A 14,805-nucleotide genomic window follows, 5' to 3' on the forward strand; every position below is an offset into this window, starting at 1 on the left:
CATACCAAAGTTATAACAACTTTAACATTTTTTATATTGAAGGTCACAGTGACCTTGACCTTCAAATGAATGACCTTGAAATGACCAGTGGTCATCTGTTAATCCTGGCCAACCTTCATGTCAAGTTTGAAGACTCTAGGTCCAAGCATACCAAAGTTATACCATGAAATAAGAACTTTAACATTTTCGAGCACGCCGCCACCCCGCCCGCCCGCCCGCCCGCCCCCCCCACCCGCCCGACAACATCAATCTATAAGCCGAGATTTTTTCGAAAAAAATCCGGCTAATGAAAAATTAAATAAAAGCAGAAAGTGTCTCAATGATTGGCCTGTCTGGACAACATATACCATTGTTATTGGGGAATATTTTAGGGTCATGATGTCACTGCTACAGCGAGGATCAGTAACAATTTAGGGAAGGATTATTGTTTATACTGGAAATTCTTTAAATATGCTGTGGGAAATCATGATAGAAAACTTTCAGTCGCTGGATTTCACATAATGGGATTTTCTATTGCTACTAGAAAGAGTGAACAGATTTTATTATTCAAAAAATGCATATACAAAAACAGCTGAAGTGGAAAATACCAAACTGTTAAACTGTTATCAGTTAAATGGTAAGACATGCAGTGTTTCTTTTTGTTTTAAATACACTGCCATTTAAAAATAGACGTGTTTGTCAGAAACACAATGCCCCCTATTGCGCTGCTTTGACACAATATATTTGACCTTTGAACTTGAAGGATGACCTTGACCTTTCACAACTAAAAATGTGCAGCTCCATGAGATACACTTGCATGCCAATTATCAAGTTTCTATCTTCAATATTGCAAAAGTCATGACCAAGGTTAAAGTTCAGGGACAGACACAAACATACAATGACAGACAGACAGAGACAGACAGGCCAAAACAATATACCCCCGATCATTTGATCCGGGGGCATAAAAAACATACTTATTTCATTGTTCTTACAACCATCCTAGAACACAGATATAAGTATGTAAACTAATACTTCTAGTATGCAGTCAAATTGACTATATCAGTATCACAGATTTTATAGAATCAAAACTGCACACAGTTTTTTTGGCAAGTTATTCAGAAACATATATAAAAGGAATGTACAGAGCTGCTAATGGTACAAGGTCTGTGGTTTAGGTCCATGCCGTCCCCATCACTGCTGATGGTGGTAAACCCCCTTCTGCTAGTGGTACACAACCTGTCGTACAAGGTCCATGTCACAGCTCCAATCTGGCCTTATAAACCAGTGTTTCCACTTCATGGCACGTTCCATCTTCTTCTTGTTCCCTGAAAACAATAACAAGTATATAAACATTAAATATTGATAATTAATGTATAACATAAAGCTCATTGCAGAGATGATTAAACTACCATGAAACTATAGATGATAACCGACCAGCTGCGTCACATGAAATGATTTGATGCAAAATGTAACCATGAAAAATGGGAAACTGGTGCCAGTTTTGACCTAAGGGGCTATTTTCAACAACTTTTGGTAGAGAACCACGATAAATTGTTTCATACCAAATTTTAAACCTTTCCGTATTGGGACCTTTTCAAGTTTTGGTAAATTGAAAAAAAAAATGCTTCAGATCCGCACATTTTTGTTGTAGTTATGATATTTGCGAGGAAACAGTAATACTCAACATTTAACATGCTCTAAAATATCCATTATATGCATCTATTGACGATTTAAAAACAAACATTATAATAAAGCAAATGCAAATCGATTGAATAATTTGGAGAGTACTGTTATTATCTTCATATTTTGTCACACAAGGGAATTGCTTATTTAAGTATAAATTACACCACTCATTGTATCAGCACAGTTTGCTGAGTGGTGTTAGTCCTAGACTTTTACTCATAGTGTAGGGTCAGTGGTTCGAGCTCAGTTCAGAATTACTTTGTTATCTTTCTTCAATTTTATTATTGTTTTTCTACTGGCTATTTATTTCCAATGTTTACATGTTTCAATCTAAAGCATTTAGTGACAATCTTTAATACATGCCAAAATCTGTGAAAAGGTCCCTTTAAAGTCTCTATAACGCTCAGAATCAACGAAAATCTCGTGAAGTATTTCGTAAAATAAAGTAAACACCTAAACAATCAGTGTTCCTTATAGCAATAGCCAAAATTTCAACGCTAAGATGTGGTTTGATTACATAGATTTTTGTAAATACAAAATGCTCGTTTTTATTAATTTGTGGCCACAATAAATTCCATGTTAATTTCCTGCGAATATATCTATTCATACGACACACGTTCACTCACATGGTAACATGTTAAAACCATAATAAAAACGAGCATTTTGTATCCAAAAACATCTATTTTACCAGACCACACCCGGCGTTGAAATTTCGGCAATTGCCATAAGGAACATTGCTTTTTAATTGCTAAGCTTTATTTTACGAAAGATTGTACGAAATTTTCGTTGATTTTGAGTAGTAATGTTACTTCAAATCCTCACTTGGCAGAAATATTAATTCCACAAACATAAAAACAAAGTAACTTAGTTTTATGATGATCTCTACTCTAAACTAGAAATGGCGCGGAAGAGGCCGACACGTATCCCCACGCTGCATGTTTGACCCAGGGGGCGCCCCAGGGTTGGTAATGGGGCCATGCCTGGCTGAGATTGACTGTATTGTCATAAGAGATGTTCAGTATTTGAAGTAAATCGGTGTAGAAATGAAGAAGTTTATGTAAAATAACAAACAAATTAGCCAAAATCTCTGACGCGGCCCCATCCCAACCCCCATAACTTTTGACCCAGGGGTCAGATCAAAATTCCAAATAGTGCAGGGTCGCACATATGCTCAAAGCTACTATGTGTGTAAGTTTCAATGTTCTAGTGCTAACAGTGTAGGAGGAGATAGTGGCCAGGAGCCCAGGACGGATGGACAGCGGAGATAACCACAATATCCCCGTTTTTCAAAAAGCGTGGGGACAACTCTTCTCTAAACTACTAGAGTTATTGCGTTGATATCTGCTGCCAGACATGGTCCCAAAATACAATTCTTATTTTTATTTTTGCATGTAATGAAAAGGTATAACTTTTGCAATTTATAATATAAGATGATAAAAAAACACTTGCAAAACTTAATTTCATAAGTGACATATTATTAAAGTTAATAAAACATATGATGAATGCTAAGTTATAAATTAATACTAATATCTCGGTATGCATTCCATACATTTGCCACAAAATACATGTGATACCCATGTCATCACTATATTAAAATAAGTCATATTTAAAATTTAAAATACTAGTATATAGGATTGCACGTGCGTTTAATTTTTATGCTGAGTGTTCAGATGGGAGTATCCTAATTTTTTACAAGAATAAATATTGAGATGATGATAATAATATGCAGGGCTGTAAATTTCAACTCAAACGCTAACATAGGCGACTAAAATTTTGATATACTGGTAGGCTAGTATAGTTCCTGAAAAATGATTGGGCAATGCAATTTAACGGTCAGTCAGTGCTTGAATTACTAACAGTTGCTTGCATCTGGTTCACATAGAAAACATTTTCAGTTTAGTTTTCTAGTATTTTAATCAAAGTATATCATCATTTTATCCACAAAGACAATTTTGTCCAAGTAGATTTCTTGTATTGAATCGTTTTTACATTAATGAGACAATTAACAGTCCAAATATAAGCCCCACATGTTCTCACTGTAATAAACAGTAAGATCAATTCAATGAGTAATACCCAACTTCTACACAGTCTAAATATGTGAACCAGATGCAAGCAACTATTAGTAATTCAAGCACTGACTGACCGTTAAATGGCATTGTCCAATCAATTTTCAGGAACTATACTTGCCTACCAGTACGTATCAATGTATTAATATTATAACCATTTATTGTACATTGACTTCTTGCCACCGCTGCACCCCCCTCCCCATTTGTTTTGTGAAACAAATAGTGTGCCCCCTACCCCCAGTAATGTCCTCTTTGGAACCGGCCCTGTACCCCTAGGTATCTGGAGGTCAGAGGTTCATTCCCCTTTGGGGAGTGTTCTCTAGATATTCCCGCAAGACACCAAGTACTGGTTAAAGGCCAAGGAAGTGAACTAGAAAGCGTTTCTATAAGCCTGAGTCTTTATATGCAATCTAGCCAAAATAAATAGGTTTAAACTACAAAGCAACCTACCTAGCACCCAATTGTTGTTGATGATAACAGGTCGTAATTTGGCGCGATCTGATTCAGACTTCTCGTACCATTTGCCATCAGCATACACGTCCAATGAGAGCTCTTTGATGAGCAAGCCTCCATACCTACATGAAATAATGGTTGAAAAAGGCAAGGAGTCTATTAAAATCATATTTATACATGCAACAAAAAAACACAAAACAACAGTGGACTTACAAAAGAAACAATAATTGTATTAATCTACAAGGCATGGCAGAAAGTCATTTATTTCATGTTTTACACTTAAATTTACCCTTTAAAAAAAGTTTTAAGCTTTATACCAAAAATAACATTTCATGAATGAAACAAAATTATTTTTATGATCTTAACTAGGTGCTTTACAAATAAGGCATGAAGTGATTGTTGAACAAAAACAACCATACCTATCATTTATGAGTTTTGATATATACTGCTGATCATTTTCTGCCTCAGATATATACTGTTTTTCATTCATCTTCTCAACTTTCTGGCCAAGGTTCATCATCATTACTGTGAGTTGTTTCCATAATGATTTTGCCCTGGGAGTTGTAAACAAATACAGAAATCCACCAGCGTAAACCTTATATACTCCCTCCACCGGATTCACTAAAATATCCACACCCTTTTCCTGCTGTAGTGCTGGTGTAGGATTTGCTAACCACAAGCAATCAACTTCAAACAGAAATATTTCAATATCAGCCATCAAAATAGCAAGTATCATCTCTGTACGTTTGACCATGATTTTGATGTATCCTGCATGGCTATAAGTCTGATCACCCTTTGAGGTTGTCATTTCCATAGAAAATACATGGATTTCTGGCCAATCTCTAGTCAAGTTTGTTTTTGAAATTTCATCTGTTGTTATAATTAGTACTGACTGATGAATTCCCATATCTTTAGTATTGCAAAGCCAACTGTATGTGAACGAAAGGTATGCATCATTTACCATTGTAAGTAAAACTGTTTTGTTGCTCCGACTTGCACGTTTTGCAACACTTACAATATCATCTTGAATTGCATTGTCATTATTGTTAGTTTCTCCTTCAATGATAACTACATTTTGACCGCGAGTTACACTGTCAATATTTGCTAGTTGTGCTGTCCGTTTTAGTGCGGTATCCCCAGGTTCATCCCCAACCAGGTATAAATATAGCGCAACCGAGGTCAGTAGAAACACTGAAAGCAAAATTATCCTTTTGGGACGCACCATTGCTTCTAGCCACATTCAGAACTGCAAAAAATCAAAAACACTAAAGTTTGTAAGGTAGATACTTGTATTCAAACATGCAAAACCTTATGTAATTCATGCCCTAGGCAATCTATGATAATTCTGAACAAGAGATGTGTTTGGTCAGAAACATAATGCTCCCTTCTGCGCCACTTTGAAGCCATTTATTTGACCTTTAATCTTGTGAAGGATTGCCTTGACCTTTCACCACTCAAAATGTGCAGCTCCATGAGATACACATGCATGCCAAATATCATGTTGCTATCTTCAATATTGCAAAAGTTATGACCAAGGTTAAAGTTTTGTGACAGACACACAGACACATAGAATGACAGACAGACAGGTCAAAAACAATTCCCCCCGATCATTTGATCCGGGGGCATAAACATTTATCACTGCGCAGGGTACAAAAAGGAAAGCTTCGTACAGTATCATGATATCTATACAAAATAACAATGATCAATGGACAATTGATTACCATGCAGTCAATCTTGGAACAATATATGGTCACCAGTGAAGATTTACATTATGACTAAGTTGCATAAAGATTGTGACCTATTGAGTGATAACAAGGCTATTAGAGAAATCAACCTTGTGATCCAATATTTGAAAGCACATGACCCCAGGCTTTTTCCGCTCCATTTTGGGAAAACGCCACACTGGAATTTTGGGAATTTCACGTCGTGAAAAATCCCATTTTGGGAAAAAAAATAATCGCAAAACTGGCTTAATTGGGAAAAATTATCGCATGTAAATAGTGTTTCTTATATTTCAAAGAAGCTGTTAACTGGTAAATAATGGCTATTTTGTAATCATATTATAAAAAATTTACAAAATATTATGAATATTTGTGATAAGTGTACATTGCCATGCCTATGTTAATAAAATATAAACAAACACAGTGTCAGTATTCAACATTTCTTAACCACAATGTCAAAGTAACAAGACAATAACAATTGCATATGTGGCATCAGCTTCTGAACCGGAAGTCTTTAAGTTCTCACAAACTAATGTTCTCTTGTATTTGATTGGAACTGTGTCACTTCTGTGAGTTCTTGTGGGGGATGGGACACCTCTGTGTCAGTCAGTCCTGGTGGGGGCTGGGTAACTTCTGTTTGATGTATCAAATCTGTCTCTTGTGGCTGCTGAAATAAAAGCATTTCACTGCGTAAAAGCTACTGTTATTTATGAGACACTGCTGCACAAACAAATAGTTACCTTTTATATTGCATTTGGGCATATTATGCATGCAGGTTTAAGATTTTAGTACTGATTGAATGCCTTAAAATAAGAAGAATATCAAAGAAAACAATCACTAACAAATGAATCGATCTATAATCAATTTCAGATAACAAAAACAAAACGAGCCAGAACGACTGTCGCTCGCATCTTTTTGTTGAATTTCGGAAATCATTTATAACGATCTTCGTTTATTACTAGAAATATTTCGGTGCATTCTTATACTTACCTCACCCGATGTAGTTGTTTTTTTAGTTTGCTTTTTAAAAAGAGACGAAATTGTCGGCGTATTTTTTGCATCTTTCTTTCTTATTTTCGGAACGTAGTATTTACTGTTGTGAGACGCCATGACGATTAATGGTTACCTGCACATAAACGTGCGCGCAGTATTGATCGATACAAAGCCGGGCTCAAAAACTCGCGGGTTTTCGGCAATGTTTAGTTTGCGGATTAATGTACCGTTATTTTGCGCGTTTTTAGCAGCCGAAAAAAATCAAGTTTGCGATCGTTGGAAGTTCGAATTGGGATTTTTTTTTTCAATTGGGAAAAAAACAACCGGATTTGAATTGGGAATGGGGCCGATATTCGGACCCGTGGCTATGGGCGGAAAAAGCCTGGACCCTATTGACGCATATTTCATCACAGCTTAGAAAGTATCAAGATAACAATTCTGACTTAGTTTCCTCAAGATTGATTCATAACTGTGGCTTCCTTAGACTTGTGGGTGGGTAACAAGGTTTACATCTTTTGATCTGATGACCTATTAAGTTTTTGGATGCATGTGAGCTTGATTAAAACTTGGTCTTTATATTGTCAAGATAAACATTATGACCTAGTTTCCATAAGATTGGATGAAAAATTGGCCTCTACAAGCTAAACAATTATGATGGCAGATGTAGAATGCATGCACATCGAGTCCTGACACAGTATCTAGCAATAAAGGTAACAATAATGGGATAAAAAAAACTTAACAATAGGTATATAAATAATAAATAAATAATTTAAACAAACCAATATGACACACTTTCTTAAACATCATAGCAACTCAAAAAGGGTTTTAATAAAATTGAGACTGCTTTAATATACAGACAACCTAAAATATCACAGCACTGTCAGGGACCGTCCTGAATTAAGTTTTGACTGTGCATGCCATTTTTAATGCCTCAGGTGACGGTAACATGCATTTAACACTATCAAATGAACATCATATTTACCGCAATTGTATTCATGGACTTGTAATACCAACAGAATTTTCTTTTAATATAATGCCTCCATTACATAGAAGAAAATGACATAGATCTAAAAGAGGTTAGTTCTACAAAATACAAATATTAAAGAAATGTGTTTGTCAGAAACATAATGCCCCCTATTGCGCAGCTTTGAAGCCATATACTTGACCTTTGACCTTGAAGGATGACCTTGATCTTGACCTTTCACCACTCAAAATGTGCAGCTCCATGAGATACACATGCATGCCAAATATCAAGCTGCTATCTTCAATATTGACAAAGTAATCACAAACCTTTAACCAAGGTTAAAGTTTTGGGACAGAATGACAGACAGACAGGCCAAAAACAATAAACCATCTATCATTCGATCCGGGGGCATAAAAATGTCCGCAAAATACTACTGTCACTAGACATTCGCTAACCAAGTTTTGTTTACAAACGCTTTTGTTTTCAAATTTGAGCAGGGATCAAGCAAATGGGCGATTATATCGCCCTGGCTTCCCTTTAATCGCCCGGATCAAAAGCTCGGCGATATCACTTCGCCCTAAAATCTGGCAATTATCATATCCGCAGCGCTATCTAAGTGGCTTCTGTTTATTACCGAATACATGCCAAAGTCAATCAACTGACCGAATCGACGAAACTCCACCCCCTAGCGTAGTAAATTACCTATTGAAAATTGTTAAGCACCCATTCACAGCGCTCGTCATTCGGGTATTTGGGAGGAATCTCTTGACCAAGCAGAGTGAAATCACTGAAGCGTGTAAGTGTTACAAACGATGTTTTTACTGCTATTGTCAAGTTTTATGGGGGTTATTATCGGATGAACGGCGCCTTTATGATAGTGAGCAATAAATAAAGAAACACTGTGACAAACTCTCACCACGATAAAAAAATTATAACGATTATTAGAGCCGCTATTTCTTAACCATTTAATCAATAGTGACTGTCAATACCACGGGCCTGGCAAAAGCATTAAACAAAAACAATTTCTCCACAAAAACACATGAAATCTTGTTTCAACACGAATTTGTGAGCATTTCTGTTTAATAGTTTCATTATTATATTATTTTGGGAAAGGTAAAATTTGAGTTAGAAACCAACAATTTTGGAAATAAAAAATTTACCATTCACTCGTTGTACTATATTTCGAATTTGTTAAAAATTCAGACATTTAAAGATAGGGACATTTATGTGTTGGTTTGTTGTTGATAGTTTGTAAAATTATGTTTTATGATATTTCAGGCAACTAGAATGGATGGTGGCAATTATCTGGGCCTTTCTGTCAAGAAATATGCGTGAAAAACATTCATTTATTTGAGCCTCGAAATCATCCACCACTTACAGAAAACAGTTTAACAACAGAAGCTTTCAAAGCTGATGTATATCATGTCCAAATGACCAAATATAACTGTTTAACCCTTTCAGTGCGGGAACCGAATTTTGAAGGCCTTTGCAAACAGTTTGGATCCAGATAAGACGCCACAGAACGTGGCGTCTCATCAGGATCCAAACTGTTTGCTATTCGGATAGTATTCTTTGAAAAAAATCGAAGAAAATGCTAATTTTAGAAATTCAGCAGACGACATTTTAGCAGAAGACAAATTACCCAGCATGCAAAGGGTTAACAATATGAAGTGAGATGCTTTATTTTCTGATGTTTTCTCTTTCCCTTTCAAATGATGTAAATTGGTGTGATTCTATGTTTAAAATTAACTAGTTAATTTTGAAACATTTATGCAGCATACTGTTACATTGATGTTAACATTATTATATTATTTTTGTTATCTGTGTTGGTTATCAAGATGAAAAAAGTTATTTATATACAAATAAAGCTTATTAAGACTTATGAAGGTATGAGTTATGAAGGTACTTATAGTTTTTTTTTTGTATTACCATATTTTTCAAGTGATAATACAGTCAATGACATTAATGTAATGTAGTAAGGTTTCTTTTAATAATCGTCCTAAATTATTGTTCACATTAATAAGGTTGGAATAACAGACAGTTTTCACACTGCGAAAAAGTGGCAACAACTTTTTTGGGACCAGTGAAACCCCTGGGTCATTGTTCACAATGGTCCACAGGGGTGGCGAAATCTCAAAAAACTATACTTGTCCACCGACAAGCATTTATGAAATTTAAGTTGTCTGTTGCTGAACTACACTTGTTCGTTAATGTTTATATAAATTATAAATGCATTTATTGAGTAATGTTAAACAATGTGGAATATACCAAAATGAGAATGATTTGCTAGTTTTGTTTATAGTTGTATTTCAATAGTACATTCATTATAGCAGTATATTATAAACAATATAAAGACTTTCTAAAACTTTTAATCTTGCAAACCTAGTGTTATTAAAACATGTGTTGAACATAAGTACATTGTAATCTTAACAAATTAAACTAGTCCAATATGTCGACCTCATCAGACTGAGGCTCTGCGCCGCTACTGGTAGCAATTTGATTATCATCAACTGGTAACCATTGAAAATCTGTGAGCCAAGTTTCTTGAAAAATTCTGGTGCTTTTACTTAGATCATATTTTTTATCATAATCTTTCTTAGTTTTTTTGGGAGGTAGACTGCTCAAAGCTTCGGGTTTCTGCTCCGTTGTTGAAGATTTAAAAAACTAAATGTTCCATTTTTACCATTAAAGTCGTCTTAAATAACAAGGTAGACCGTGTTTTGATTATCTTACTTTGTTACTTTTTATTCCTGTCTAATTGTAAAAACAAAAAAAAACAGTCTGTACACTGTCTTAACAGTCGGGCCGAATGTTTAAAATGCGGCATTCTCCTGGTCTCTTATAGAATAAGGGAGATCACTGCGCAGGAGAGTGCCCGTATTTTAGCTTGATTGCTCCGCAAATAGCACTGACAATGTTATCGCATGTCAACATCAGGTTTTGTAAAACTTAATTACGGCTTTAATACAATGTATTTTTTTGTATACCTGGACCCGACTTTAAAAAAACTTGTTGTCCATGGACAACTTAATTGACAAAAATCAGTTGCCCAGACAAGCAAATGTACGACTCGGGCAACTGGGACATTTGATTTCGCCACCCCTGGTCCATTGGTGATTGCAAAAGATCCACTTCTCCCTAAAACTGCCTCACTTCTCCCTCTCCAATGCTGAGGGAGAAGTGACTTCTCCCAAAAATTGGAGTCTAGCTTGATCCCTGCATTTGAGGCTATGGTCCCTTCTCCTACATGCACATTTTGATGACCAACCAGTAATAAAAATTCTGATTCAAATGCCTTACAATCAAATGCCAGCATACAAAGAAAGTTTGAAACTAGGTACAGATACAGTATAGACATATGGATGATTCTCCACAATTGTTTTTATTTTTCCTTCCAATTCACAAAAACTTTTGATATATTCATACATCACTACTATGCTACCTCAGCTACATTAATTTTTTGGTATGTCACAGTCTGAACTTGGTCATATCAAGGGAGAAGCTGTGTGGCAGCCCAGTGGCTCAGTCAGGAGAGCGCTCCCAATTTTAGCGAGGTGTCCCGGGTTCTTGTCCCAGACTGGCAGCACAATGTACTCTTCCTGTGACATTTGGCGCCCAAGGTGGGACTATGACATTACCTAGGTATACTCCTATGGAGGCCCACGGTTCATTATATATCAACCCAAATTCCTGCATTTCGCGGACAAATACATATTCAAACGAGATGTAGTCAAGTCAAGTCAAGTAATATTTATTTATAAAGTCGGGTATATAAACATATACATGTAAACAAAAGCTCTGAAGAGCTTTTAAAACCGACTTATGTATCCTCAAAGGACCAAATTTCGTGGGGGTAAGAATCGATTTTTAAAAAGAAGTGAAAGTAAACAAACACAACACGAAATTGTGTACATACCTTGATGGAAAAGTCCTCTATTTACATTTACCAAACCGAATTTGGCAAATATGTGCTTAAATAAATAAGATTCGGCTTCGTAAAGTAGCCCTGGTCGAAGCTGTCTGCCATTTTTTAGAGAGGACCTAATTCCGGTGACGTCATTCAATGGGAAATTACTCAAACCTTATGGTGTATTTAGGCCAAGCAACTGCTATTTGTAAGTTTTTCTGTATTTTTTTTTTAACTTGGAAATATTCTTTAATTTTTTAAGTTTATTCTTCATGATCTTTACATTCAGCAATAAATTGCATATAATTGAAAAAATATGAAAAAGTAGTCTAAGGGATACGACCAGCAACCTAATCGAAAATAGGTTGGCATCATTGACAAAAAACACGAAAACTTCCGGTCTACTTCTACGAGTCAACTCCAACCGACAATGCAAACGGACTTTCACATGTTTAAAAGCGAGTTTGGGACCAAATAAAGGGGTTTAAAGGGGGCCATGAATTAGGAATAGTAGAAAACATTCAAATTAAGGTGTGAGAAACATTATACACGAGCGTTACCTGTTTTGGTCTCATTTCAAGCGTCTTTTAGTAGGGGACAGTTGCGTTGGCATCTGTCAACATTTACCGAACTGCGCGTGCGTGACGTCATCTTAACTCTCGCGATACGAGACAAAAACAAATGTCACATGAATTCGTACCCCCACAGAATTCGGGCCTTCAAGGATATGTTTTGGTCTGAACTAGTCGAGTTAGGGGAAAAGTTGTGTGGCGGCCTGGTTAGCTCAATTTACTCACCCTGTGATATGTACTTAAATATATTTAATAGAAGAATATAGGGACCAACATTTTTTTCAAGTAGCTACCAATAACAACAATCCGAATAAGACACTATCCGGAAAAACGTAACTTTTATATAAAAATGATATTAGGAAAAGATGAACACAAAGAAAATACACCTAATCTAAAGTTCATGTAAATAAAGGAAATGTCGCAAAAATTACCAACACAGAAGATCTTCATTGACCCTAATAGACGTTTGTGTTTACAAGATATCTTACCGTTTATTGTTCGATGGAGCAGTTCCGAGGTCATAATATACTAAATATTTTAATTCAATGTAAAAGCGACAACAAGCGAAAATAAATGCAACATTTTGCACATAAAGACCCATATAACCATACCTTTTCTTAAAGGCCATTCTAAGCGGAATCGATTTATGCAGTAAATCAGATATGTCATGTTCAAACCAAGAAAGAACTCGACACAAATCAAAATCGACTGCTTTTGCGACTTTTTCCCGGCCGTTTCTTATTGGAATGTAACCTTTTCAGTGCAATGCTTTACTATAGTAACACAAGTTTTAAACAATACTAATATGGTTTTCATACCATTCAAATGAAAATAGAATATTAAATATTATTTTAATGTAATAAATAAATGCAAATACAAATAAATTCAAACTCACCAGGTTGGTAGAATATAATGAAAGTTGCTTTTAAGAAATACAAGTATGTCTTGCGACAGCTAAAGAGCAAAAGAAAGCATGGTCAGCAATTTGCAATACATTTCAGAAGGGGTTTATTATTGACCAATAAACATCTTGTTTATGTGTTTTCTCTCATTCTCACTGGACAAAACATTTATGACATCACAGTACATGGTTTGACGCACGCAGGACTATGGGCTGACTCTCACAAGAAGAGCAAATGGACACATACAAGACAAGGGACATAAACACTAGTACATCAGACATAGACACATATAGTAACAAAGAGTGACCTATCCTACATACTTGTTGTGGAACAGATATGACCTGTACATGATGAAAACACACGTGTAAAGTTGTTTCTTTGTTAAAAAAATAAGCACGTTTGCATTGAAAATTACCACTGGCCAGCAACTACGTCGTTCTTCTCGCGAGATATCCATATTTCCCCTGGTTCGATTTCTTTTAAATTTTTGTTGATAATTATATAAGAAAAATAAAAAATGTAAAAAAAAATATTCGAAACCCAAATGCCGACCATAATTTCAAGGTCATGGCCACAGGGGTCGAGATTTGTGTGTGTCTTGAAAGGTCTTTTATCACATCATCAGACTTGCATTGTTGAAATAAACCACTGTGGAATATATTTTTCTTAATGCCGCATTGCTGAAATATAGCTGTCATGCGCGGCGGACTCTCTATCAGTCATGTGTGCAGGATGGTCAAATTTCTCGGAATCAACTCTAAAGTAAGGCCAAACAAAAAAATAGTCTTGGTTCAGGGAACATGGCCAGAAAAATGTAGGAGGGTAGGTAGGTTTTTTTTTTTTTTTACCAGTCGACTGATTTCAGGGTGAAAAAGGGTCAGTTAATGCACCCATGATTGTTTAAACACTGACCAAATGATTAACATTGCACATGTGGTATTTAGTCGTTGTATATTATTCAATATTCCTAGCTCTTTATGCACTTCTTCAGGGCTAGCGCTGGCCCAAAATTTCTTAGAGCCAAACATTTTTTGTTTGTCTGTCTGTGATAGTGTGACCTTCATATTCAAAAGTGAACACGCCATCTTTATCAGTCTCTGGTGTTTGGAGTGTGACCTTCAGAATTTTTTTCATCATGAGACCTGACCTAGTCTCCGACAGGTGCTCAAGAGTCTGAATAGTGGCTGTCAAACGGAGGGTAACCTCTGAATAGCACAAGTCTTCCTTCTGGTACATTTTTTGATAAAATGGCAATGGGTTTGAGCGCATCGCACAGGAAGTGAGCAGTGTACATTAATTTGAATGTTGCTATTGGTTTGTACAGGCTAAGGGCGTCACAGTACATTGATTTTGATTCATTATCAAAGCGAAGCCAATTGTTTTCAAGTTTCCATGACTCTTGGAATGCTCTAGTGTTTTGTGTTTTAATTATTTATTTTTTGTTATGACTCTTTTTCGTCCAACGACGCTTTAAGGTTAAAGACGCCATGTTAGCGACTGTAGAGACAAAGTGGTTATTTCCATGTTTATAGTAGACTAGATGAATGACTCTTCCTATGTGTTAA

The 14,805-nt window shown here is 35.9% G+C and overlaps 1 protein-coding gene across 5 annotated transcripts; it reads right to left on the reverse strand.

Moving 5' to 3' along the window:
• Positions 1-524: 524 nt before the first annotated feature.
• Positions 525-13,354, reverse strand: LOC127832295 (uncharacterized). 5 transcript variants are annotated; one of them, XM_052357722.1, is made up of 5 exons: positions 6,893-7,060; positions 6,429-6,569; positions 4,601-5,427; positions 4,179-4,303; positions 525-1,304 (listed from the first exon to the last, which is right to left on the reverse strand). In XM_052357722.1, the coding sequence occupies exons 3-5, from the start codon at positions 5,419-5,421 to the stop codon at positions 1,201-1,203; spliced, it is 1,050 nt and encodes a 349-aa protein (XP_052213682.1). In that variant the 5' UTR covers positions 5,422-5,427; positions 6,429-6,569; positions 6,893-7,060; the 3' UTR covers positions 525-1,200. The 5 variants fall into 5 exon arrangements, with proteins under 5 accessions (XP_052213682.1, XP_052213674.1, XP_052213690.1 ...); XM_052357714.1 differs by having other exon boundaries at positions 6,379-6,569; XM_052357730.1 differs by having other exon boundaries at positions 6,379-6,566; positions 6,893-7,053.
• Positions 13,355-14,805: the final 1,451 nt, after the last annotated feature.

The sequence above is a fragment of the Dreissena polymorpha genome, chromosome 1, assembly GCF_020536995.1.
Source record: "Dreissena polymorpha isolate Duluth1 chromosome 1, UMN_Dpol_1.0, whole genome shotgun sequence".
NCBI lineage: Eukaryota > Metazoa > Mollusca > Bivalvia > Myida > Dreissenidae > Dreissena > Dreissena polymorpha.

What these genes read in the sequence shown, in the direction of transcription:
- LOC127832295 (XM_052357732.1), bottom strand. Translation starts at nt 5,421, where the DNA reads ATGTGGCTAGAAGCAATGGTGCGTCCCAAAAGGATAATTTTGCTTTCA. An exon ending in TCAAAACTCATAAATGATAG is followed by an intron (nt 4,304 to 4,600) that starts GTATGGTTGTTT and finishes TATTTCATGTAG; the next exon opens with GTATGGAGGCTTGCTCATCA. An exon ending in CAACAACAATTGGGTGCTAG is followed by an intron (nt 1,305 to 4,178) that starts GTAGGTTGCTTT and finishes TATTGTTTTCAG; the next exon opens with GGAACAAGAAGAAGATGGAA.